Source organism: Pipistrellus kuhlii, unplaced genomic scaffold (genome assembly GCF_014108245.1).
Source record: "Pipistrellus kuhlii isolate mPipKuh1 unplaced genomic scaffold, mPipKuh1.p scaffold_m20_p_1, whole genome shotgun sequence".
In the NCBI taxonomy this organism is placed as follows: Eukaryota; Metazoa; Chordata; class Mammalia; order Chiroptera; family Vespertilionidae; genus Pipistrellus; species Pipistrellus kuhlii.
In genome coordinates, this window is record NW_023425404.1 from 51,821,392 (window position 1) to 51,846,933 (window position 25,542).

Here is a 25,542-nt window from a genome sequence, read left to right on the forward strand (position 1 = left end):
TAATAAAAATACTTCCTCCCAGTTTAAGTTGCTCCAGAACCCATCCCTCCAGTAGTTAGCCCCGGCCCTGTGCTTGCCTCGTGGTGGTAACGGTGCCCACACTCCTCTCCCCGCAGGCCTCCTGGAGGAGCGTGCTCTCCTGCTGGGGCGCATGGGGAAGCATGAACAGGCCCTCTTCATCTACGTCCACGTCCTGAAGGACACACGGATGGCCGAGGGGTATGCTGCCCCTGCCGTCCCAGCCCCCCAGGGGTCTGAAAGCAGGTCCCCCAGAGAGACGGGGGGCGGGAGAGACTGAGAGCGCCACGGCCCCTCCGCTCGGCCGCAGGAGGGAGAGTCACCCGTGCCGGCCTCTCGGCGTGGCTGCCGTGGGGCTGCCCGTGCGGGCAGCATCGATGGCCTTTCTCTAAACGTGGCCCCTCCGGCCTTGTCTCAGCATTTTCTCCTTTGCAGGTACTGCCACAAGCATTATGACCAAAACAAAGATGGCAACAAAGATGTAAGTAGTGACTTACCTGGTCCTAGAGAGCATGCGTGCCTTCCACTGTCCCCCTCGGCCTTGCGAACGTCCTCTGGCTTGGCCGAGGGAACACTGTGAATTGCTGAGACAGGATGGCATGGGGCAGGGTGCCGACTGGATTTGCCTGTACATCTTCGGGGACTGGCGGGGTGCCCATGTCCTGGTTTGCCTGGCATGGCTCTGGCTTCATCTGTTGTCATCCATGTGATAATGAGTTGCATCCTCACCCTTTTACTCTCAAGAGTCCTGGCTTGTATCATAAACACTGTGGTTAGCCTGTTGAGGAGGAGCATCAGATGTGCTCTGTCGAGATTGCACAGGGACTTGTCAATGTCTGGAGACATCTTTAATTGCCAGGACGAGGGGTGGGGGGTGCTCTGGAATCTAGGAGGTAGAGGCCAGGGTTGCTGTTAAATGGGACAGCCCAGCGAAGAATCATCTGGCCCAGATGTTAAGTGCTGAGTTGATAAGTCCTGTGGCACTGGTGCCAGTGGGAAGTACAGATCTTATCTTGGTTTAATCCTTAGACCCAAAACATGACAGGGTCTCGGCTTTCAAAGCCAAAGGAAATGAGGGAGTGCTTTGCATCATTTCATAGTGCTGGCGTTCTGACAGTGGTTAACAAATAAGGGAAACCACAATCTTTAAATGTTTATACTTTCAGTTGACCCTGACTTTACCAAAATCTTTTAAAAGGTGACAATGATGAGTTTTTTAAGTGCTCCATTACAGCTGTTACTATAGATCGGTGGTCGGCAAACTGCGGCTCATGAGCCACATTCAGCTCTTTGGCCCCTTGAGTGTGGCTCTTCCACAAAGTACCACGTGCGATTGAAACTTAGTGGCCCATGCGCAGAAGTTGGTTTTCGGATCTCAAAAGAAATTTCAATTGTTGTATTGTTGATATTTGGCTCTGTTGACTAATGAGTTTGCCGACCACTGATGTAGACCATCCTTCTTATGGGGCGTTCTGGGGTTGCTGCCAGCCTGACCTGCGTGCCTGTACTGTGTGAGACAGGTGTATCTGTCCCTGCTCCGGATGTACCTGTCACCCCCAAGCGTTCACTGCCTGGGGCCCATCAAGCTGGAGCTGCTGGAGCCCCAGGCCAACCTCCAGGCTGCCCTGCAGGTCCTCGAGCTGCACCACAGCAAACTGGACACCACCAAGGTCAGTCTTCTTAGAGAGGGAGGGAGCACTGATGGAAAAGGGGTGGAGAACCAGCCTGGGATGCTCCAGCTCTGGGGCTTCAGCCATCCCCTCAGTCCCACTCCTGTGCCGCCTCACTCTTTCCCATCTGTTCCCATCCTAGGCCCTCAACCTTCTGCCGGCGAATACTCAGATTAATGAGATACGCATCTTCCTGGAGAAAGTCTTGGAAGAAAATGCGCAAAAGAAACGGTTCAATCAAGTGCTCAAGAACCTTCTCCATGCAGAGTTCCTGCGGGTATGAGCCTGGCAAACCCGAGGGTGGGCTAGTACTTTCTATTACGAGACAGTTACCAGGTATTCCCCTAGTCAGAAGCAGACCTCTGTTCCTTTCACACAGCTATAACCAAGTGTTCCAGGGAGAGGAGCCTTTGCGGGCAGACCATGGTACCCTCCCCACTCTCTCTGCCCTCCCAGGTCCAGGAAGAGCGGATTTTACACCAGCAGGTGAAGTGCATCATCACGGAGGAGAAGGTGTGCATGGTGTGTAAGAAGAAGATTGGGAACAGGTGAGCCTGCTCGCACCTCGGCGGGGTCAGCTCAGCGTGGGCACGCTCTGCCCTCCAGCCCAAGGGGAAAGCGCAGGTGCTGACCGTCCAGCACCGTTAGCTCCTGAGGCCCGAGAGGACAGTCCTTGCTGTCAGGAGTGAGCTTTGAGAATTTAAAAACCTGGAATGTGTATTCTTGCCCATAAAGTCCTTCCCCTCCAGCAGCTAGAAATTGGAGTGTAGCCAGTGGTCTTGTGAGAGTTGTATATGGGGAGGAGGGATTATCTTTTAGGGATGCACCTTTGAAGGAAGAAAAAGACCTTTCAGCCTGCTGCCTTATGATTTGAGTAAAATCTTGAGCCAAGATCATACTGTTTTAAGGCATATACTCTCGTCAATTCCCCCTTTTCCTCAAAGGAGAGTTATTTGTCCTTTTTCTTACATGGAAGAATTCTTTTTTTAAATAAAGACCAAACTGTCCTTTGTTAGAATTAGCCTGAATTGTTCTGAAGAGCATCGTTGCCTCTCAGTAAGCCGGGGCCAAGCCAGGCCGGCGCACGGGCCTATTCACTCATGTTTCACGTTGATGATTAACAAGAACCTTCATGTTCTCGAACTCCGTGGACCTCATCCTCTGTTCAGTTACTGGACAGAGACGGTGGCTATGTAAATCCAGAGACACCGGGGCAGGCTGCTCTTTGTGGGGGGGGAGGGCTGCTGCTGGGATGGCTCCCGGGTGAGTGCCGTCCTCGGTAAGAGGCGGTCTCTGTAGGCATTTGTCTTCCCTGCAGCGCATTTGCGAGATACCCCAATGGCGTGGTCGTGCACTACTTCTGTTCCAAAGAGGTAAACCCGGCGGACACCTGAGCTCACGTGCCCGGGACCCAGCAGATGGACAGCTTGGCCACCGAGAGGGAAGCAGGCGCCGCCCGAGGAATCGGGCTGCCGCCACCGCAGGAGTCTCCCACTTGGACACTATCGGCTCCCCTGCGCCCTGGAGCATCTCTGAATTAATCAGACCTGTGGTCTGGTGTCGTCAGCTTTTTAATAGAAAAAGATTTAGATAAACTTTGTAAACCAGGAGAACTCAACACCTGCTTGGACCGGAGGAGGTGACGGGCACCGTCTTGCCTTTGCATACCAGTCCCCTGAGTCAGGAAACTGCCTCCAGCTTTTGCAGCCCCGGTGTTTATTCAGGTTCCTATCAAGCCGCATGCAGGACTTCACAGGAGCCCTTCGCATGGCTGACGGAGTCCTGAGAAGAGAGCAAGCCAGAGCTCCTCCGCCCGCCAGGGCCACACACTCCTCCTCCGTGGTCACCGCGCCGTGCCCCCAGGAGCCCCCACTCCTGTCTGCATTCCCAGGCTCCTTTTGTGTCCCCCTCCCTGCTCCACTCTCCTGCCCACTTCCCGACTCCAGGAGTAACATGCGTAAGCAAGGCGGAGTGAGAAGCCAGGGGAAGTCTGACAGGTTGACTGTCAGGCGTGTAGTGACGGACCCTCCTTGGACGGCACGCTCTGCCTGGAAGCTGAGCAGCGCGTCCTTCTCGGCCTAGAAAGGCCTGCGCACCTCCCCGAGGGCGAGTGTGGCCGTAGCTCTAAGGACGGACAGCACCGCCCGGGGTGGGTGACCTCTTAGGCTGCCCCGGCCGAGGCTCCTGCTGCTGTTTCACCCTCCAGCCACCAGGCGGGTTAGTTAGTCTTCGTGCGTGAGCGCTCCGTGCTCGGCGCCTCTCTTTCCAGCGGCGGGACCCCTTTCAGCCTGGCCCGGCCGCCGTCCTCCAGCTGCTGTGCAGTCGGAGGGCTGCACTGGGACATCACAGGTACACACAGGAATGGCCCGGTCGGGCTCCGACAGCGACGTGGTGTCAGACATACTTGTGAGGCGCCCGGGGACTGCGGGAGTGAGTGCTGCAGAGGGCAGGCGCGGCAGCACCTGGGTGTATGAGATATCTCACCACCAGATCCCGACTCCCGGAGGCACCAGGAGTGTCCAGCACTGCAGGCGGAGGACACTCGGGAGAGGGCCCTGCACCCTGTCCTCCTGGGGTTTTGCGGTGTCTCACTAAATGGTAGTGAGAGTGAGTGACGGGGCCCAGCACTCGCCCCCGTCTATCCTTTGCCACTGTGCTGTTTGGGCCTGTGCTGCAGACTGACTGACTGGTGGTGTAGACTAGGCTTCTGCCAGCACGTGCTCTGTGGAGGGTCTGAAGGAACAGCAAGTGCCGGTGACACCTTCACAGAGATGAGGGATTCTGCTCGGGTTTTGGAGGCCGAGCAGCACTTCACAAGAGCCACCGTCCCAGCTGGCCACACCCGCCCTCGGGAGGCGGTGCTGCCCTGGCCGCGCGAAGACCGACCGGGCTCCCCAGGAGCAGCAGCGGCACCACACGGCCCGCCTCCAGGCCTGCTGTTCCTGCCTTCCACTCCCGCTCCCTGGGGCACATCTGTATGAAGCACTAGAACAAAGAATGTGTGTTTTCTCCCCTGCTGGATACTTAAATGGACCAGTTTTCCCGGGTTCCAGTCTCCCTTCCCTGGACTGTGCCCTCTGCGGAGGGGTGGGAAAGGCTGGCAGTGAAAGCTCTGTAGTGAGGACTGATGAAGGTCTCACATAATAAACATCTTAAAGTAACTAACCAAGCCTATTTGGGTCTCCTTCCCCCCTCCCCTCTTCCTGTGGAGTTTGATGAAAATAATGGAGATCATAATTTAGCTAAGAATTGAGAAGAGTAAACCCATTAGTGACCATGGAAGAAGTAACCCATCTGTTAGGTGTCTCGATCTGTGCTGTCCAGCACCGCAGAGCAGCAGATGGATCAACACCACCTATGGGGAGCGTTTCCAGCATCAAGTCTGCTGGAAATACTGGAACCAGGGGCTTCATGCTTCCTGTAGCTCAGAATGACTGGGAAGGCCATGGAAGCTATGGAATTGGTAGGATGGACAGATCTAATGATGTTTGAGAAGTGGAGATGTGTTGGTCCACTTTGATCAGTTCCAAAAGGCCATTTGATCCTTTATTCCCCCACTTGAGCCTTCTGTGGCCATTCCGAGCTTTCTCTGGGAATGAAAAACATCTGGAACTAAGAGGCATAGTTTGGCTGAGGCATGGCCAGATGAACCCCGAAGAGTGGTTGGTACAGCCCAGAAAGCACTCTGAGCACTAGGCCGGCTTGCTTCACACACACACACACACACACACACACACACACACACACACACCACCCCCCAGGCTCTTCTGTGGACCCGGGCCTTCTGCATGCTGCCCTGCAGGTCACCGGGGGGCTGGGCTACAGCATTGCTGAGACCCCAGCACAGCTCTTGGCTTCAGGCTCCAAAGTGATTAGAAACAGTCCCTCCCCTTGAGGTCCTGGGAGTTTCTGGTCAGAATTTGCCTACAGGGTTTGTTTTAAAGTTGAATCACCAGTTTAGGTGTTTGTTTTTCTCAGTCTCCTCCTCCTCCACCTCGCTGTGGGGAGAAGAGTGGAGGGAGATGACTGGGTCTGGGTTGAGGAACAGACATGTCTCTTCCAACAGCTCCCTGCCCAGAGGTGCTGTCTCCTGGAGCTGTGCCTTGTCTTGGCCACCTGGACGGTCCAGGCCCACAGAAAAGGGGCATTCACACACCCCTGCAGCCTAAGGGTTATGTTGGTCCACAGAGGACTTAAAGCCTTCACCTCCTTCACCAGTTTAAGGATTGGCAGGCCTGCTTTTTACCTGCCCTTCCTCTAACCTGGACCTGCTCGGTATTTCCACTGACCCAGGAAGAGAGCCTGGGCAGAAGCCACAGGGAGTCATGAGATTGGCAATGCCTTCAGGATATGGGTGGGCCCTCCGTACCTTTGGTTCTAAGGCGCGGGCAGGTCCTGCACTGAGCAACCTCTCTTTGGAGAACAATGAGGGAGGCCAGGAGAGATTAAAAATACTTTGGAGTGAATGAAACACTGAACCAGGAACTTGAAAGGTATTGGTTTTAGGCCTTTCTGATAGAGGGGCCTGGCCTCCTGGCGCAGCACCCCCTGGCAGCTGTTCCCCGATCAAATCAAATCCTGGGGAGTGGTGGGGTGGGGCTCAGGTATCTATTTTACATAAGCAGCCCAGTGATAACCAAACCAGGGTCTGGATTGGGAACCAGATTGCCTCCTGCCTAACGAAATTGGGCACTTCCTGGAGCCTGTCAAACCCCGCCTCCAGCCCCAGGGCCCTCCCCACCCCAGTGCTACCTGTCCGACCTGAGCCTGCAGAAGCCAGGAGGGTGGGTCTGGGAAGAAGGCGGCTTCTTGGCTGGGAAGTGGGCTGCCTGGCTATGCTCTGGGTGCGCTGGCCAAGGCAGGTGGCAAGCAAAGGGCTGCCTCTCCTGGGGGTGGTGTTGCTGCGAAAAAGAGAGAAGATGGAGCCTCAGTGGAGCCACTGCCGGGTAAAGTACCTGCTCTTCCCTGGGAAGTGTGGGCTGGAGGGGTCATAGGAGTGCAGTCCCCTGTGAGGACAGGCCAGCTCAGTGGCTGGGCTTTGATCTGGGTGGGACCAATTTGCTCCAGACAGCCTGGGGGAGTTTAAATTAGAGAGGTTGGTCAAGACCTTGGCTCTTGAAAATAATTCCCTCAATTAGGAATGGAGGGCTAGGACATATGACACTTTGGCTGGGTTTTGCCCGGAATGCCCTCCTCTGGCTGTTGGGTTTTGAGGAGACAGACTCACTCCAGGGAGTTGCAGTCCGCTGCTCTCTCTCCTGAGCCCAGCTGCGGTCTCCTTAGCAACTCGTCTGACCTGCACCAGCCGCGTGATTTTTGGTTTCCCTTCGCCTGCCCAGCCTCCTAGGCCAGTGGTCGGCAAACTCATTAGTCAACAGAGCCAAGTATCAACAGTTCAATGATCGAAACTTCTTTTGAGAGCCAAATTTTTTAAACTTAAACTTATAACACCACTCCTTCAAAATATCCAGGCCGTAGTATTTTGTGGAAGAGCCACACTCAAGGGGCCAAAGAGCCGCATGTGGCTCGAGAGCCGGTTTGCCGACCACGGTCCTAGGCCAGTCAGCCTTTGCCAGGGAGCTAGTGGGTGGGATTGATCACAGTTTCTTCTGATACTCAACCTGCTTAAGCACCTCATGCACCTCTCCAGCTACAGCAGCGGCACTGGTCTGAGGGGAGTGCAGGTGTGCGGTGCATGATCACTAATAATTGGCAAAAATGGCTACAGGTATTAAGCACTCAGGCCAGCACTTTACATGACTTCTTATTGAAAACTCACCACAACCCTATGAGATAACCATCATAACCCCCATTACATAGACGGGAGACCTGAAGCGTACAGAAATTAAACAACTTGCCTAAGGCCGTCCAGCTAGTCCATGGTGGAGCTTAGATTTGAAGCCAGCCTGACTGATTCCAAGGTGCGGGCTTGTTACAGACATGTTGAACCTCCAGTGCCCGCCCTGCCATGGCCTTCCAGGTCCCCGTGATCCTGGGCCAAGCGGCTGCTCTGTGAGGAGAGGCAAACAGCAGCCCTTAAGGGAGGTCAAGTCCCACGCCTGGCTCCTTGGAACTGAGTCCCCGAGTTCTGTTGTTTCAGCGGGAAACCCACCCATACTATGACCTCCAGGTGAAGGTGCTGAGGGCCAGGAATATCCAGGGCAAAGACCTGCGTAAGTGACCTTCCATTCCACCTTTTCTCCTCCTCCTTTCCCCGAGGCCTCTGCAGAGCTCAGCAGGGGCTGGCTTGAAGGGAGTGTGTGTGTGTGTGTGTGTGTACTGGGCAGAGGGCTGTTGCTGACTGAGGAGGAAGGTGAGGGAGCTCAGGCCACAGCCCCAGAGCTGGCAGGTAGGAGCTGGAGGGGAGCACTGTGCAGACCCTGACTCCTCCCTGAGCCTAGCAAGCAGAGCGGTGACAGCCTGGGAGCGTGTGACACCTGCTCCAGGTGAACGGTCACCCTGGCAGGGGAGTTTGTCACCGGAATCAAGTCCTTTCTGGGAATGAACTGTGCCGTGGTCTGTGCTGCCATGTGAGCTTTCCAACTGGCCCCGGCAGGATTCCATTCGGGTGGATGAGAGGTGTAACTGTGGAGCGGAGTCAGGGATGCGGGCTTCCCCTCCATCTCCCACCCCACCCCGCCGCCTTGGCAGCCTCCTCTCCTGGCTCTGCCAGCCTCCTCCAGACAACCTTTTCAGCAGTAAGAACTTGAAGCTAGGACTCCTTTCCCATCCCCGCAGTGTCCAAAGCCGACTGCTACGTGCAGCTGTGGCTGCCCACGGCATCTCCCACCCGCGCCCAGACAACGGTGATAGACAACTGCAGTGACCCCGAGTGGAACGAGTCCTTCCACTACCAGATCCATGGCGCCGTGAAGGTGAGGGCGGGCGAGTGGCCGGGGTGGCGGGGGAGGGGGCTCCTTCCGTGTGCCTGCCCTGCCTCAGGCTCCCACGCCCCGCCTGCCCTGAATCCAGAATGTCCTGGAGCTCACCCTCTATGATAAGGACGTCCTGGGCAGCAATGAACTCTCCCTGCTGCTGTTTGACCTGAAGAGCCTCAAGCCCGGCCAACCCCACAGGCACACCTTCCTCCTCAACCAACAGGTGAGCTGCCCCACCTGCGCCAGCGGAGAGCTGAGCTCAGGGAGAGGAGGCCCCGTCCGTCAGCAGAGACCAGGTCTCCAAGACAGACCCTCCATCCTGCACCACTGATCCTACCGGGGGGTCCCTCAAATAGTTCTTCCCTGAGTAGAGTCTACATGTGAGCTCCTTGAGGGCAGAGCACTTTATCTCGATCATTGCTGCATCCTCAGCGTCTAGAACAGCATCCGCACAGTGTTCACTGGACGAAGTTTCTCATGGAGATGCCAGCATCCTTTCTGTCCCAGAGAAGCCACACCCGGCTCCCCTTCTAGTCCCTGGGCTGAGGGTAGGGACACTCCCCGAGGCTTTCGGAGCTCTTTGAAAACTGGTGCTTCCTTGCTCCCTCCATTAGGATTCACAAGAGCTGGAGGTGGAGTTTGTTCTGGAGAACAGGTGAGTCCGAGTGGAGCCCCTGTCCTCCTGTTTACTCTGAAGTCACAGACAGATCCGAGCGGCCAGTCACCAGGTCCTGTGCTGGCCTGGCCCGAGAGGGGGTGTCCTGGTCTCAAGGCGAGTTTGAGTTGTTGGCCAACACCCACCCCTACCCCCAAACCCTGCCATGCTCCCCAGGCTCTCCCAACTGCATTGGTCACATTATTTTAGTAACAGCCACCTGAGGGGCCCAGATAGCCAATGAGCCCACCATCCTTTGCAGTCAGGTGCCTGCGTCCGAAGTCATCACCAATGGAGTCCTGGTGGTAAGTAGGGGAGACACCAGCGTGGGGCTGTCCAGGGCTAGGAGCCTTCGAGGAGTCCACGATCGAGCCTATCGTTCCCCCTTGCCTCTCTGAAGACCACTCGGACCCTCCTCAGAGCAGAGGTGTGCTGGGTAGGCATCTCCAGCAACAAGGGGAAAGGAGCTGCTTCACGGCTGAGTAGACAGCCTTCCTACCTGCGCACAGCACATCACTCTCTCGGAATCCTGTCTCCTGCAACTGAAGCAGCCTCAGTCACAGGCCCTTACCTCCTCCCCCTTTCCTGCCAGGGGCCATTTCCTCTGAGTCCTAGGAGTGGGGCTGTCACAGAAAATCCCTGCCTACAAGACATTGGCTGGGAAGATTGCTACCTGGACCCAGTCCCAGATTACACGCGCCCCCCTCCCATTCCCCCTCTTGGTCCGGGCCCTGTGTAGAGGGATGTGTCTCCGTCTCCCATGGGCCTCTGCTTTCCTCAGGCTGAGCCCTGTCTGAAAATCCAAGGCACCCTTGGAAATGATGAGACAGCTCCACAGCAAAAGTATGGTGAGTCTGGCCAGTGGCCTTGAGTCTTCCCTTCTCTCTCTACGGGGGTTGAGGGGCTGCTGATTTCAAGAAGATGGGTCTGGGCAGAAAGATTTTAATTCTCACCGCTGAAAGCTGACCAAAGATGAAACAGATTGCTTGTGGAAGTAGTGAACGCTTGTCCCTGGAAGTATTCAAGCATAGCGTTTGTATCAGTACAACTACTCTTTATTAAAACTGCCTCAAATCTCAGTGGCAGACAGCAGGAAGCATGTATTTAGCTCAGACATCTGGTGGTAGCAGGGGCTGATCTGGGCTGGGCTTGGGAGTGACCTGGCTATACCATGTGTCCAGGGGGCCACAAGTTTCCTCTCCCCCAAGGTCATGAGCACAGAGGTTCTTGGGGCAAAGGCACAAGCCCCGTTGAGCAAGTGCTTTTCAAGCCTTGAAGGTCACACCATGGCCACTAACTTTTCAAGGTCACGTCATGGCCACTCACATTAAGTTGTCAAAACAAGTCCCAATGCTGACCCTAAAGGTGGAGGAGGGCAGGGGATTTAGTCAGCCTCTCAGTGGGAGGATCTGAGGTCAAGAGTGAGAATTCCAGAGTGAAGAGCTGGGCACACCCACGCATCAGCCACAGAGGCAGCCTCTCAACAGGGGGCCGATGGCAAGGAACAGAGGCTGTGAGACAGCTAAGTCCCTTCCGAGGCTGAGAGTCAGCCTCCAGGACTGGTCGCCACCTGAGTAACATCCAGCACTCATTATGAGTCAGACATTGTGCTAAGTATTTTATTGTTTAATCCTCATAACCATGTTGTAAAGTAGGTATAATCATTTTCCTCATTTAATTCATGAGACGGATGCTCAAAGAAGGAACCTGCTTAAGGCCACACAGCCAGTGGGTGGTGGAGCCAGGACCAAATGCAGGTCAACACGCTCAGGGCACCTGCTTTCTCCACCAGATCAGCTGTTTCTCAGTGTGAACAGCACATGCTGTCGATACCAGTCCGTAACCACGGTGTGAAGGAATATACTTTTCTTATTTCTCTAATTCCTCCCCCTGGGTCATACCAAGTCTCCAAGTCTCATTGACTGCCCAGGGGTGTGCGCAGGGAGCGGCATTCTGCATGGGCCTCTGCTCCTGAGGTGTGTGAGTCTGGGGTCCTCTATGAGGCTGCCTGGTGTCATGCTCAGCCATTTCTCTGGGGTCTTGCCTCTCTCCCTCCTTCCCCTGCTCCCCCCCAAGGAGCAGGCTGCCCTGCTACTCCTGGGCTGCAGGCCTCTCTCCTGGCCTCAGGCCCCTGCTTCTCAGGGCCACCTCGTCTCTCTGAGCCCAGGAACCCACTTCCTTCTTTGACCTCCTCGGCTAGCCTTCTGTGTTCTCCCGGGATCTTACACTTTGGAAACTAAGGACTGAGAAAATTGTGACCTGGCCACAAATCTCCCCCAAGGCAAGGAGCACAGAGGTTGAAGGAGGGCCAGAGATAGGGGAACTACTGGTTGGAAACTAGTAATTAATGTAACGATTAATATATGATGATTACAATACAGTTTTTGTGGAGTGATAGTTTATGTACTTAGTATAATAATCTCAAAATCGTCAGCCCCATTAGCTCTGGGCAGGGGGCCCTCCCCTCCTGCATTCCCCTTTCCCAGGCACTGGTTCCCCCTCCCCCAGGTCCCCAGTTCTGACCAGGGCACTTCATGGGTTCCCTGAGTGTCCTTCATGATGCCTCTGCTGTGGGTCACAGGTCCCGAGAGTGTTTCCAAGGGGAAGAAAAGGGCAGTTGCTACTAGTGGTGCTGCCATCATCATCATCACACACACACACACACACACACTCACACACACATACACACACTCACACACACATACACACACACACACACTCACACACTCTCACACACACATACACACACACACACTCTCACACACACATACACACTCTCACACACGCATACACACACACACACACTCACACACACACACACACTCACACACACTCTCACACACACATACACACACACTCACACACACTCTCACACACACATACACACACACACACACTCACACACACTCTCACACACTCTCACACACACACACACACACACACACTCACACACACTCTCACACACACATACACACACACACTCACACACACTCTCACACACACATACACACACACACACACTCACACACTCTCACACACTCTCACACACACACACACTCTCACACACACACACACACACACACACACACACAACCCCCTGATCTCACCCACTCACCAGGGCCCTCTGCTCCTAGGCTCGAGGCAGATCCGTCTGGCAGTGCCCGGGGCCTACGAGAAGCCGCAGCTCTTGCCCCTGCAGCCTCCTGTGGAGGCCCAGCCCCCAGACACCTTCGCCTTCCACGTGAACCCAGTGCTCCGCTCCAGGTTGCAGGTGGAGGTGGGGGAGAAGCTCACGGTCCTGCAGGTGAGTGAGCCCGGAGCCTGGAAGAGGCAGATGGTCAGGTGCTGGAGCAGCACCCAGGGCAGCAGAGCGGAGCGCCGTGTCCTTCACGCCGGGGCTCCATGCTGTTTCCTTCTCTGCAGAGCGACCCGAGTGCCGAGCTGGAGGCTCAGACCAACAATCTGGGCGAGGGGGGCCTCCTGCTCTCCTCTCTGGCCCTCGGTCAGGAGAAGCAGCGCTTGGTGGCTGTGGGGAAGGTAAGGCCCCCCTGGGTGTCCTGCTTTGCGATCACCACAAGTAGTCGGGGCCAGAGGAGGAAGTCCACATCTGGGCCAGAGTTACCAGAGCAACAGGGGCTGCAGGAGGGAGAGCCCACCAGTGTGCTCAGGGACAGATGTTGTCTCTTTCAGGGCCAGGAGGTGCCTCTGAGAGTGAAGGCAGAAATGAGGTGAGGAAGGCCCTGGGGCTGGGCGGGAAGTGTGGGGCTCTCTTGCCTGCTCCGCTCAGCAGACGGGGAGGGGGCGGGGGCGTGTCAGGTTCCAGTGGGATCTTTCTGAGGGGTCCCATGGAGTGTGGGTCTGCGCCCGTGAAGACTGGGCTTGGCCGAGGCTCTCCTCCACTGAACAGTCATCCCGCACCCACCCCATCCCACCCCTCCCCACCCCACAGCTCTGGGGACCTTGACCTGCGCCTTGGCTTTGACCTCTGTGACGGGGAACGAGAGTTTCTGGACAAGAGGAAGCAGATCGTATCCAGGGCCCTGCAGCAGGTGCTGGGATTGAGCCAGGCTCCCGCCAGTGACCAGGTATGGAATGGAGGAGGCCCAGTGTCACGAGAGCCAGATCCAGTCTCTTCCATCAAGAGGACTGTGTAGCTAAGGCCTGACAGGAAGCCTGGAGGAAGCACAAGGAGCAGAGAAGGATGGGGAAGGCCTGTTCACCTCAGCTGATTGGAAAGTCAGGAACCCACATGTAATGAGGGCCGAGCAGCCCTAGCCCAGGGAGGTGACAGTCAGCTTGGTGACCATAGCAGAACACCACAGACTGGGGCTTAAACACAAACATTTATTTCCTCACTGGAGGCCTGAAGTTCAAGATCAAGGTGCCATCAGGGTTGGTTTCTGGTGATGCCTTTCTTCCTGACTCGAAATGCCACCCTCTTGCTCTGTCCTCACACGCCTTTCCTCTGGGCATGCCATGGCTGGAGAGCTCCATCGCTCCCTCTCTTTTTAAAAAAAAATATATTTTATTGATTTTTTACAGAGAGGAAGGGAGATGGACAGAGCTAGAAACATTGATGAGAGAGAGAAACGTTGACCAGCTGCCTCCTGCACACCCCCTACTGGGGATGTGTCCGCAACCAATGTACGTGCCCCCCGACCGGAATTGAACCTGCAGACCGACCGTATAACCACTGAGCCAAACCAGTTTCGGCCATCTCTCCCTCTTACAAAGACACTGGTCCTATTAGATTAGGACCCCACCCTTATGACCTCACATAACCTGTACCACCTCTCTATATGCCCTTTCTCCAAACACAGTGTCACGTGTATAATAATAAAAAAAGAGAAGGCTCTGGCTAGAAATAAAAGGTGGAGATTTATTCAAGGGTCTTAGAAAAATTATTTATTTTTATGTTGTAACTGAATCTCAAGAGAGAAAGGGGCCTTGCACTCTTAGCTACCTGATTGGCCCCTTACGATGGACGACAATGGAGTTCAGGTGGTCACGCCGGCACCAGGCCATCTGGCCATGGAGAAGCTGTCTTTGAGGAGGTCTTACATTTGTCTGGAGTCCAGGCACCGTGGGTACTGTACTGATGGTAATCTGTGTACCTGTAATCTGTCCAATGCAGGACTGAAGTTTAAAAGTTTTCCTCAAGCTTCAGGTTCTGTGAATAATGTAGCAGTAAGGCTGAGAAGAGACCCCATTAATTTCCCCCTAATGCTGTTCTCTCCTCAGTAGCCACACTGGGCTTCAGTGTTTGAATTGGGGGCTGGGAGTGGGAGGGAAGGGCAGGAACACAATTCAGTCCAAAGCAGTAGTCAGGAGGAAAGGCGGTGCTGAGGTGAGACCTGTGGTAAAGCAGGATCAAGCTGGGGGCGTTTTCCTGTGAACTCAGGAGACAAGCCTGTGCCCAGCGCTGACCAGCTGAGCAAGCCGGGGTTGGTCCTTTGGGTGAGGCCTGCTCTGTAGGTAAAGGTAAGGAGGGCACAGGGCACAGACAGGGAGCTCTGTCTCATCCCGGGGCGCTGCCCTTGTTGAAAGTGGCCAATGAGGTGTTTCAGGTTCTTTTGTTTGTTTTGTGTGTTTTTTAAAGAAAAAAAAAAAAGGAGGACAAGGAACCAACAATCTTGGGTGGAAAACATTCATGGAAAAACTGAGCAACCAAAAAACTTCCAGTCTGATCCCACAGGCACCTCTGATGTTGGGGCAGGCCCAGGCTGCTTGGTGGTTTTTGTCGTTTTAGTGTAGTGGGTCTCATCTGGGTGCCGTTTCAGCCCCTCTCACCTCACACAGGGACATGTTTTATTGTCACACCTCGGGGAGGGGAGAGGGGTAACACTGGCATCTACTGGGTAACACACAGGACAGCTCCTCACAGCCAAGGATGATCTGGTCCACAACCATCAGCGGTGGCAACACAGAGAAACCCCACTTTAGCTGTTTTGGGTGAATCCAACATGCCTCACAGGTGCCTCCTCTCATGGTGTCAGGGTTAAGAGCCATCTCTGGAGCCGCACTGCTTCGGATAACGGCCCATCACTTGCTCCCTGTGCAGTCCCCTCATCTCAAACACGGGGATCTCCTTGGGTCTCTGTGCGGCCCAGGGAGGTAACAGTGTGCGGGTCCAGGTCTGATATTATGGCAGCAGCACAGTAATGGCGGTGGTAGTCAGTGTTGTTACCGTGCTCACTCTGTGCCCAGGTGCCCGTGGTGGCCGTGCTGGGCTCTGGGGGCGGAACCCGCGCCATGTCCTCCCTGTACGGCAGCCTGGCAGGGCTGCAGGAGCTCAGGCTCCTGGACACTGTGACCTACCTGAGTGGAGTCTCCGGGTCTACCTGGTAAGCGAGGTGGGGGCAGCGTACAGAGGGAAGGAGAGCCCTGAAGGGGCAGGGGTGGAGTCCCTGGAGTGGGGTGGGGAAGGCTGCCTCCAAGGGGATCAAGAGGGGCAAGAGTGGGTGGTTCAGGGCAGTGGGTACAAGGGATGATGGAGAGGAGGGGTCCCTCATAGACACCTGCTGTGCTCGCCCGCCCCTAACTGCCCTGAATTCCCTCCGTGCCCAGGTGCATCTCCACGCTCTTTAAGGACCCAGCTTGGTCCCACGTGGCCTTGCAGGGCCCCACTGAGCAGGCCCGGGCCCGGGTCTGCGGCAGTAAGAAGGGGGCTGTATCCACGGAGCGCCTGCAGTACTATGCTGAGGAACTGAAGAACCTGGAAAGCAGCCACAGCGTCTCCCTCATCGACCTCTGGGGCCTCCTCATTGAATACTTCCTGTACCAAGAGGTAAGAGAAGGACACGTAAGCATAGCTCCTTTCCTCTCTGCCCTGCAGCACTTACTTCCACCTTAGCCGCTAGGCTAAGAAAATCTGAGATTTGCAAAGCTACCCCTTAGGTCTGAGCACCCTGGGCACAAAGAGTGAGCGTCCTGGGATGAGGGGAGAGGGGGTTACACCCCTTCATCTTTCCTGGCTCCTAACCCTGGGCAGGAGAGGCCGGTCTGCAGTTCTCAGGTCAGAATCACTTGTGCAGCTTTTCAAAAACACCCCATGCCTGGGCCCTGCTTCTAGAGACACTGATTCTGATTGGTCTGGGGCCCAGCGCTAGCACAGGAGTGTTTTCAAAGTGTTCCAAGTGGTTCCAACCTGCGGCCAAGGCAGAACACCATTCTCACCCATTGGCCAAGATGCCATGACTTTCGCCACCTGGTGGTTTCTCCTGGGACTGCAAGCCCAGAATGCCCTGGGAGAGGAGATTCCGAGCTGAGTGAGGGTCTCAGCCAGGGGGCGTGGCCCACTAGTGTGTGGTTCTCAGTGATGGATGTGTATCACCCGTGGCTTCTAATTTCCAAAGGATTCATGTCTTCTAGTGATTTACTTTGTAAAGAAAGGAGACTAGATTTTCAGTGATTTCTTTAAAAATGGCGCTCTGACTCTCTCTGGTTTTGATACGCTTTCCTGAATGGGAAGGAAGGGGAGGGGGTGTCCCCATTGCCCCTGGGACTGCACAGAACCCACAGAAGCCTTGCCTCTGCTGCAGCCTAAGGCCTGCCCCCTGGGCCACTGGCCTTGGCAGCCAGTCATGCGGGCCCGCCACCTCCTGCAGGCCACTGGGATGGGAAAAGCCAATGAATCCGCTTCCCTTCTTTCCTGCCCAGGAAAACCCCGCCAAGCTGTCTGACCAGCAGGAGGCAGTCAGCCGCAGCCAGAACCCTTATCCCATCTACGCCGGTGTCAACGTCCGCACCGATGTCAGCGGGGACGACTTTGCAGGTGCCTGGGTGTGGCGACGGTGGCTGGTCCGAGAGTGTGAAGGGCCAGGCTGTGAGGGTCCAGACGGAGGCTTGGGGCACAGTGGGGTTGCTGCCTCCCACTCTTGGCAAAGATTCCTGCTCAGTCACCATGGCCAGAGGGAACACTGGGGTCCTGGTGGGAAGCCTTGGTGATGTTTCCTTTGCTCTGGGTCCCCAGAGTGGTGTGAGTTTACCCCGTACGAGGTCGGCTTCCCCAAATACGGGGCTTATGTTCCCACCAAGCTCTGCGGCTCCGAGTTCTTCATGGGGCGGCTGCTGAAGCGCTGGCCGGAGCCCCGGATCTGCTACCTGCAGGGTGAGTCTGAGCGGGGGGCTGGGGGCAGGGCAGGCCCCGGCCCGGCCCTGCTGCGGGTGCGGGCGCTGTGAGGGCTGGCCCTGCTGTGTCTGTAGGTATGTGGGGCAGCGCCTTCGCGGTCAACCTGGATGAGATCTTCCAGACGGGGGGCTTCAGCCTCGGCTTCCTGGACTGGCACCGAGGCCGAGTGAAGGTCACAGGTGAGGGTTCACTCCTGACCCCCCTTAACCCCCCCCCCCCCATTCTTCTTTCCAGACACAGGCCCTGGCAGAGGCATAGAGAACGGGGGAGGATGGTGGAGGACTTGCTATCCCACTGGGCTCAGAGAAGTCCTGCGGGGTCGACTTCTCTGCAGAGGCCAAGTGAGGGGGCCCAGGGGGAGCCCTGGGTGCTCTGCAATCAGGCCACGCCTCTGCATTCTCTGCTCGAGCTCCCAGTGGGTCAACTCAGCCCCAGACCACTGGGCATCTGGCGGATGCCCCGCCCACACACCTCTGGGCTCCTTCAATGGCCTCTGAGCTCCCGGCTTCGAGAAATACATTTCCCACCTTTCTCCCCGGGATGACTTTTGCCCAACTCTTAAGAGTCAGCGGAGCCATCCTTTTTGTCAGGGAGTTTCTCTGTCCCGTGTCATCCCTCCAGGCTGGTGAGGGTGCGAGCACCACGGTCCCTGTAAGACCACGTGCACACCCCATTATTGTCCCTTCCTCAGGACGCTGTTAGGGTCCGTCCCTCTTTCTATGACTCCCCCCTAAGAAGGTGTGAGCCCCGAGGGCCAGGCCCCACTCACCTTTGCGTCCCTTGGGCTTAACCCAGTGCCTGGCCTGTAGCAACAGCTCGGTAGGTGTTTAATGGACGGAATTCTGGTTGGAAATGGTATATACCACTTTATTTTCAAAAGGGTGGGAAAAAATTATTATTTAATCAATGCAGTGTCATAGGCAACTTTCCAAACATGGGGAAAAGGCATTTAGAGGGGGTTCCAGGAACGGTGGTCAGAGGCCTGGGAAGTAGGGCAGAGGAGGAGGGGTGACAGGAGGAGAAGTAGGGGTGCCCCTGCACCAGGAAAGCCACCGGACAGAGGCCGGCACCCCTTCTCACTGCACGTCGCCGGCCCACCCTCCTAGACGACCACCAGAAGCTTCGAGACCCCACGAGGCTGCGGACGAGGCTCTTCACCCCCCAGGGGCCCTTCTCCCAGGCCGTGCTGGGCATATTCACCTCCCGCTTCACCTCCGCGGAGAACTTCAACTTCACCGGCGGCCTCTGTCTGCACAAGGACTACGTGGCGAGCAGGGAGTTTGTGGCCTGGAAAGGTGGGTGCTGCTCTGGGTGGGGCCCCCCTGCTGCCTGTGCCTCTGGCTCACTGGGGCCAGCGCTGTGCTTTGGCCCAGGCTTGGGGTGTGGGCGCCTGCTCTCCAGAGGCTGATGGGGGATGGGACTGGGGAAGGACACTCCAGAGTGGCTGTCAGAGAGAAGGGCAGAAGCAGAGGTCTCCACAAGGGGTATTCCCGTGGGAAGAGAAGAGGGCTGCTAAGAAAAGCGTGCATTCGTCCCCGTCCAGACACACACCCGGACGCCTTCCCCAACCAGCTCACTCCCATGAAGGACTCCCTGTGCCTGGTGGATGCGGGCCTTGCCATCAACTCTCCATACCCGCTGGTCCTGCCGCCGCAGAGAGCGGTGGACCTCATTGTGTCTTTTGACTACTCCCTGGACGCCCCTTTTGAGGTAAGGGGCGTGGGGATCCTCTGTCAGGGCCGTCTGACTGGGGTTTGGGGATGGCCCTTGGCGGAGGGTCTGGGTTCTAGCCCGCAGGGGGCGCCATTGGGGGTGCACTGGCCTCCCCGTTGGAGGAGAGGGTTGCTGAGGTTTTGGGAGTCAGGAGAGGAGGCCAAAGAGGGGCCTCAGGTGTCTTCTGTCCTGGTGAAGAGAAGACCCCTGTTTGAACCCTGCCTGTGCCTGATAGTATTCCTTGCTCCCGCCAGGACCTGGACTGGGTCAGCTGTCCCTTTGTTACTATGGTAACAACAGAGCCATCAGGTTCCCCTCTGGCTCTCTCAAACCCTGTCGTGGACAGCTGTCACCATCTGCATGCAGGTCCTGGTTACCCTGCTGGGCCAGCTCTTCCCTCTTCGGCCTCCTCTCCCTCCTCCTCCTCTTGGATCCAACACGACCTTCTCAACCTGTGAAATTGAAATCAGCCCCTAAGAGAGAGCGGGGAGGGTCGGAGGAGGAAGCAGTGGGCAGTCCTAGGGAGGAATGGCAGCAGGAATGCTGGTGATTTTTGTTAATCTGCACAACAACCCCAGGAGAGGGTTGTTCTCATGGTTTACTTTATAAATAAACAAACTGGCTCAGAAGGGTTATGTCATCTGCTTGAAGTCACTCAGCTAGTAGCAGGCAGCGCTGGCCTTGAGAACCAGACCTGTGTGAGTCCAGGTGGGGGCAGGCAGGTCAGCAGTCTGCCTCCCGCCCAGGTCCTACAGGTGACAGAGAAGTACTGCCTGGACCGAGGCATCCCCTTCCCCAGGATCGAGGTGCCCGCTGAGGAGCTGGAGCACCCCCGCGAGTGCTATCTGTTTGCCAGGCCCGAGGACCCCCGCGCCCCCATCGTGCTGCACTTCCCCCTGGTCAACCGGACCTTCCGCACACACCGGGCTCCGGGTGAGGGGAAGCCCTGGGCCTGGGTCCGGCCTGCAGAGCCTGGGGTGGTGGTGGGGTGCTGTTCTGGGAGCGGATCCCCTGACAAGGCAGCAGGGTACCCTGGAGGACCCGAGCCGGCCATTGCCTCCTGGGCTGCAGCATTGGCACCAGCTCATCTCCTCCTGATGGGCAAGAGAGCAGAGATGTGAGCCCAGGAGGAGCCCACAAAAAGCCAGCCAGATGTCCTGGGCAAGAGGAGTCACAGAGTGCCAGCCTGGTCTCTCCTCTTCCAACCCACAGGTGTGGCGCGACAAACAGCGGAAGAGAAGGCCTTTGGGGACTTTGACATCAATGGGCCAGACACCCCCTATGGCATGATGAACTTCACCTATGAGCCCGAGCAGTTTGATCGGCTGGTAGCCCTGAGCCGATACAACGTCCTGAACAACGTGGAGACCATCAAACAGGCCCTCCAGCTGGCTCTGGACCGGCGGCAGGCTGGGGCCCGGGCTGGAGACTGACCTGGGCTGGAGGCTGACCCCGGCTGGAGCCAAGGACGTGGTGCAGGAGGGGCTGGGGGCTCCAGACCCGGGTAGAGGGAGGAGTGGGCTCTGTGGGGCTTCTTGCATCTCCCCAGCTTTAAGGTCCACCAGGCTCCAAAAGCTCCTATAGGATTCCAGCTTGTACTTGGCAGAGCCCTTCTCATATGTGTTTCTGGGAGAAGATGGGGCAGTAGGTCTCTCGGAAGCTCTTGGGGATGTGAGGCAGGAGTGAGCAGTGCTCATTTTAGAGGGGATCGAAGCAATAGGCTAGTCCCAGTGCCCACCCACATGCAGAATGGGGGCTGTGAGTGCTGAGGTGCAGGTTACTCTCCTTACACTGAGGCTAAAAGCTAAGAGGCATCCATCCAATACACACATGGCCCAATCCCTGACCCCCTCTCCTCCCAGCCCCTGCCCTGTCCCCAGCTCCCGGTGTAGTGTGAGTGCTTTCAAGAATAAAGGGGGACCACATGGGTTGCCAGTCTGGGTCACTAACTTTATCATCCTTTATCCCCTCCCAAATATATTTTTATTGATTTCAGAGAGGAAGGGAGAGGGGGAGAGAAGGGAAACATCAATGATGAGAGAGAATCATTGATTGGCTGCCTCTGCACACCCCACACGAGCGATCAAGCCTGTGACCTGGGCATGTGGCCTGACCATCAAACCGTGACCTGGCTTATAGGTGGACACTCAACCACTGAGCGATGCTGCTGGGCTCCCTCATCCTTTCTGCTAACCTTCCTTTTGCTAACCCCTAGCCAGCCTCACTGCTCGCGGCCTTTCTCTGCTAGGCCTCCTTAGGGCCGTGGGGTGATGGCCAGTCCTGGTCAGGCCCCGGCGGGTGGGTGTGCACACCGTCTCCCTGCTAACCACTCACACTGCACTTCTTAGACTTGGGCCACATTCCCGCGTCACGTGCACAGCTCCCACCCATGCAAATCGTCTCCCCATTCCCAGCAGGGTGTGTCTAGGGGCGTCTCCCTGTGTCAGGGGCAGAGTGAATGTGCCCCTGCATGTATGTGCGTGTTCCAAGGGAGGGCAGGCCGCGGAGCAGCTGCCTGTTGGCCCGGGCTGCGCAGCGGCAGAGGGAGCCTGGCCGGGAACTCGGGCGCCTTGGTTCCTGCCTCTTCCACGGACTAGACCGATGATCTGGGCAAGCTCTCTCTCTCTCCCTGCTTCTCATTTCTCCCGACCCACCTGGGACACTCAGAATGTCTGGAGCCTCTCCAGCGTGGGCAGATGTTAGGTCTGTGGAGGGATCACTGACCAGGCTTGGTCTGGGAGCTCTCCAGGTCCCCTGCCTGCGGCCTGCAGCCTCGTTCTCCTCAGCCCTGCCCTTGGCCGCCTGGGGCCCTTCCCTGACCCAGCTGGCATCGCTCCTACTGCCCCCTCCGCCTGGAGCGCGCTCTTTGGCGGCACCTCCTCTTCACGCCCATGCTCTCTCAGTTCCTCTTTCAGCCAGGACACCTACTCGTATGCGAGGAAGCCACACGCATGCTGACTCTGAGAAGACCCTGGTTCTGGCTTCCATTGGAAAGAAGGCAGCTGGGTCCCGACTTCTGTCCCTGGCCTGGCCTGGCACCCCCAGCCTCCGGCTGGACACGAGCTGGAGGACTGAGTTGGGCCTCGAAGTGCTTTTTGCTGGCATGGGGTGGGGTCAGCTTGGTTCTCTCCTGCCTCCTCGCCGTTGCTGCCCATCCTAGGCCAACACCGCCCCTGCTCTCATCTCAGCAGGAAGAGTTTCTCTTTGGGGCAGCCCCAGGCTGGTCCCTGAGCTCCTGTGATGGCAGCTGTTATCCCCACTGCTGCGCCCACCATCAGCAATAACTTGTTATTGGAACCTCCATAGAGCTTAGAACTTAGAACTTCATAGATTTCTTAGGACTCGAACTCATAAAGTTCACAGAGTTCTTAGACCTTCCTAGGGCTCAAAACTCAGAACCTTTAGTCTGTTTCATTTAATGCTTCACACAGTCTCAGGCTGTCTCTGACCCAAGGGCAGAAATCTGTGTCAGTTTTGTTTGCTGCTGTATCCCCAGTGCTCAGAGCAGGAGCTGGCACATAGTAAGTGCTCAGTACATATTCGACAAATAAATGAATGGGATCCTACAGTCCAAAGAGATGAATCACTATCTACCAACCACGAAAAGGTGTATAACAGTCTACTCTTAACCTGTTTAGATCTTTTTGAAAAGCCCATGAAAGCCTTCTCCCAAGAAAAATGCAAACGTATATGAAAAGTCGTGTACAGCAGGGTCTCTGCTTCACTATGTGATCACCACCCCCAGGGTGGTGGGAGTGGAGTTTGCCTTCCCAAGCCAGCAAGTTTTGTGAGAAAGCGGGCACGTGGGCTTGTGCAGAGCTGGTTGGTGCCTTCGTTCTCACAGGCGCACAGGAAAAGCCATGTTGGCTCCTATTAGGTTTTGAAAGACATGAGGAGACAAGCTGGGAGGTCAGGACGGGGGAGGCTGGTCCAGTGCTATAGCCAAGAACTTGGTCAGCAGGTGCAGCGGTAATCTCAGCTGCAGAATGAGGAAACATCCCCAGGATTAAATGTGGGAGCCAATGAGAGTGAGGAGTTGGGAGGTCAAAGATGTCCAGGCCAGTTTGACTCCTGCTCTTTAGATGTGGCTTCTTTGGACAGGTCTCCAGGCATTCAAAAGAGTCTTCTGCAGAAAAAAAGAAAGAGGGGTGGGTGGAAAGAAGGGCGGGAGGGATGGGAGGTAGAAAGGAATGAAGTGTAAAATTTATATCCACATGGAACCATCACTGTGATCAAGATATAAGCCCAACCAACATGACTCAGTGGTTGAGCATCGACCTATGAACCAGGAGCTCTCAGTTCTTCTGTCAGGGCACCTGCCCAGGTTGCAGGATCCATCCCCAGCGTGGGGCATGCAGGAGGCAGCCAATCGAAGATTCTCCCTCATCACTGATGTTTCTATCTCTTTCCCTCTCCCTTCCTCTCTGAAATAAAAACATACTAAAAAAGAAAAGATGTAGAATATTTCCACCATCTTCAGAAGTTCTCTTGTGTTCCATCCCAGTCAACCTCCCATTCCTGGTCCCAGTGACCACTGATCTGCTCTCTGTCGCTATAATGTGCACTCTTTTTAGTCTGGCTGCTTTCATTCAACATAATGCTTTTGAGATTCATCCACGTTGTTGTACGTGTCAGTGGTTCATTCCTTTTTACAGCTGAGTAAAAATTTATGGATATATCACAGTTTGTTTATCCATTCACTTGCTGATGGAAATTTAGATTATCTCCAGGTTAGGGCTCTCATTAAGCTTTTAATACTTAAACTTCCAAATTTTAAAAATATTTTTTTATTTATTTCAGAGAGGAAGGGAGAGAGGGGGGAGAGAAAATCATCAACAATCAGAGAGAATGCCCCACACTGGGGATTGAGCCCAATCTGGGCATGAGCCCTTGACCAAAATCAAGCCCAGAAGTCTTCAGTCCACAGGCCAACATTATCCACTGAGCCAAACCTGCGAGGGCTTAAACTTCCTTTTTTTTATATATATATTTTAAAGCCAGGCAGTCTCCATTTTCTCTCCCCAAATAACACAAGAACTTTAGCATGCTAACATGTTTCCTGCCCAACATCCTGCTTCCCACCCACCCAAACTTTCCCACCCACCCCACTACCTAGGGGCTCTTACCTGAATTTTATTTCCTGTGTATTGCAAACTTCAAAATAGTTACTTAATTCAGCTTTCCAATATATATTACTGATTTATTTGTTCATCATTGCTTATAACTCCTTCCCTTTGGGTTTATTTTCCTTTTTGTTGGATTCCAAAATTAAATAGTTTTTAAAAATATATATTTTATTGATCTTTTACAGAGAGGGAGAGCAAGAGAGAGTTAGAAACATCTATGAGAGAGAAACATCAATCAGCTGCCTCCTGCACTCTCCCTACTGGGGATGTGCCCGCATCCAAGGTATATGCCCTTGACCAGAATCGAACCTGGGACCCTTGAGTCTGCAGGCTGGCGCTCTATCCACTGAGCCAAACTGGTCAGGGCTAATTAGTGTTTTAATAGAGGGTCCATAGCTGGCAAACTTTTTGAGTTTTTATATGTTTGGAATTGTCTTTTCTTGCCCTGACTTATGAAGAGTATGCAATTTTGGATCAAACTTACAGATATGAATGCCTTCTTGCATTTGATATTGCGATTGGTAATCTGATATCAGTTGAATTCTTATTCCTAGGTAACTTGACTTTATCTAACTTTTAGGGCTTTCTCTTTGTCTTAGATTTTCAAATGTTTCACTATGATTTTTTTTAAGTGTGACCTTAAAAAATATCAGTGAGTTCTTTCAATTTTTGGGATTTATGTCTTTTTGAAGCTCTAAGAAATTCCCTACCAACTTTATCTGAGCACAATCTTCTTCATGCTTTCTTTCTGGAATTCCTATTAAATGGATTTAGAAATACCTGAGTTGATTCATTATATCTCTAAACTTTCCGTTTACACATTCCATCTTTTAATTTCCATGCTCACAAATACATTTTCGTCTGTATCCAGTCTGCCCCTCTGCCCAGCTCTTGTGAGTTTTTGTTTCATTGTTGACTATCACATTGTTCAGTTTAAAGTTTTCTAGTAGGATCTTCCAAAATTGCTTGTAACTCAAATGGTGTTAATATATAGCATTTTAAGGAATTTTTCTGGTTGTTTTGTGAACTCTTTACTTTGGGTAGGCTCTTTACTTGTTGCCCCTCTTTCATGGGCTTTGCATTCTTTATATCTTTGGTAATTCGTGATTGTAGTCTCATCTCTAAAGGTGCTGGGCTGTGATGCCTCCTGTCAGGCCATTGGCCATGCAATGACAATAGTGGCCATTAGGCGGCGGCGTGGGACTTGGGGCGGAGGCAGAAGTGCCGCAGTTGCAGTGACTGTGAGGAGCGGTGGTCCCGCCGCTGGGTGACAGTACAGCAGTGGCATGGACAGCACCAGGCAGGGGCAGCCCGGGGTGCTGCTGAGGCTCCAGTCTGTCTCCCTAGCTAG

General features: G+C 54.9%; 2 protein-coding genes across 11 annotated transcripts in view; both read left to right on the top strand.

Moving 5' to 3' along the window:
- VPS39 (VPS39 subunit of HOPS complex) overlaps window positions 1-4,853 on the top strand; it is a 46,494-nt gene extending 41,641 nt beyond the window's left edge. For 3 of the 8 annotated variants that reach the window (XM_036445137.2, XM_036445148.2, XM_036445139.2), the window contains 6 exons: window positions 117-219; window positions 454-499; window positions 1,539-1,688; window positions 1,831-1,965; window positions 2,145-2,236; window positions 2,705-2,996. In XM_036445137.2, coding sequence (XP_036301030.1) covers window positions 117-219; window positions 454-499; window positions 1,539-1,688; window positions 1,831-1,965; window positions 2,145-2,236; window positions 2,705-2,885 — 707 coding nt within the window. In that variant the 3' untranslated portion in view covers window positions 2,886-2,996. The other 5 variants (XM_036445142.2, XM_036445145.2, XM_036445153.2 and 2 more) reach the window with 4 other exon arrangements.
- A 1,577-nt stretch (window positions 4,854-6,430) lies between these two features.
- The window catches only part of PLA2G4F (phospholipase A2 group IVF), a 39,326-nt gene continuing 20,214 nt past the window's right edge, over window positions 6,431-25,542 (top strand). The window contains exons 1-20 of one of the 3 annotated variants that reach the window (XR_004989178.2): window positions 6,432-6,634; window positions 7,789-7,861; window positions 8,427-8,563; window positions 8,661-8,789; window positions 9,181-9,221; window positions 9,484-9,526; window positions 10,003-10,069; window positions 12,356-12,525; window positions 12,645-12,758; window positions 12,912-12,949; window positions 13,171-13,306; window positions 15,429-15,565; window positions 15,789-16,008; window positions 16,881-16,995; window positions 17,194-17,331; window positions 17,427-17,531; window positions 18,459-18,647; window positions 18,896-19,062; window positions 19,812-19,998; window positions 20,278-20,827. Coding sequence is in view for 2 of the 3 variants with exons in the window: in XM_036445160.2 (XP_036301053.1) it covers window positions 6,524-6,634; window positions 7,789-7,861; window positions 8,427-8,563; window positions 8,661-8,789; window positions 9,181-9,221; window positions 9,484-9,526; window positions 10,003-10,069; window positions 12,356-12,525; window positions 12,645-12,758; window positions 12,912-12,949; window positions 13,171-13,306; window positions 15,429-15,565; window positions 15,789-16,008; window positions 16,881-16,995; window positions 17,194-17,331; window positions 17,427-17,531; window positions 18,459-18,647; window positions 18,896-19,062; window positions 19,812-19,998; window positions 20,278-20,498 (2,538 nt within the window). In the remaining variant the exon portion in view is untranslated. Of the gene's footprint in view, window positions 6,635-7,788; window positions 7,862-8,426; window positions 8,564-8,660; window positions 8,790-9,180; window positions 9,222-9,483; window positions 9,527-10,002; window positions 10,070-12,355; window positions 12,526-12,644; window positions 12,759-12,911; window positions 12,950-13,170; window positions 13,307-15,428; window positions 15,566-15,788; window positions 16,009-16,880; window positions 16,996-17,193; window positions 17,332-17,426; window positions 17,532-18,458; window positions 18,648-18,895; window positions 19,063-19,811; window positions 19,999-20,277; window positions 21,015-25,542 lie in introns of those variants that run through there. The other 2 variants (XM_036445160.2, XM_036445169.2) reach the window with 2 other exon arrangements.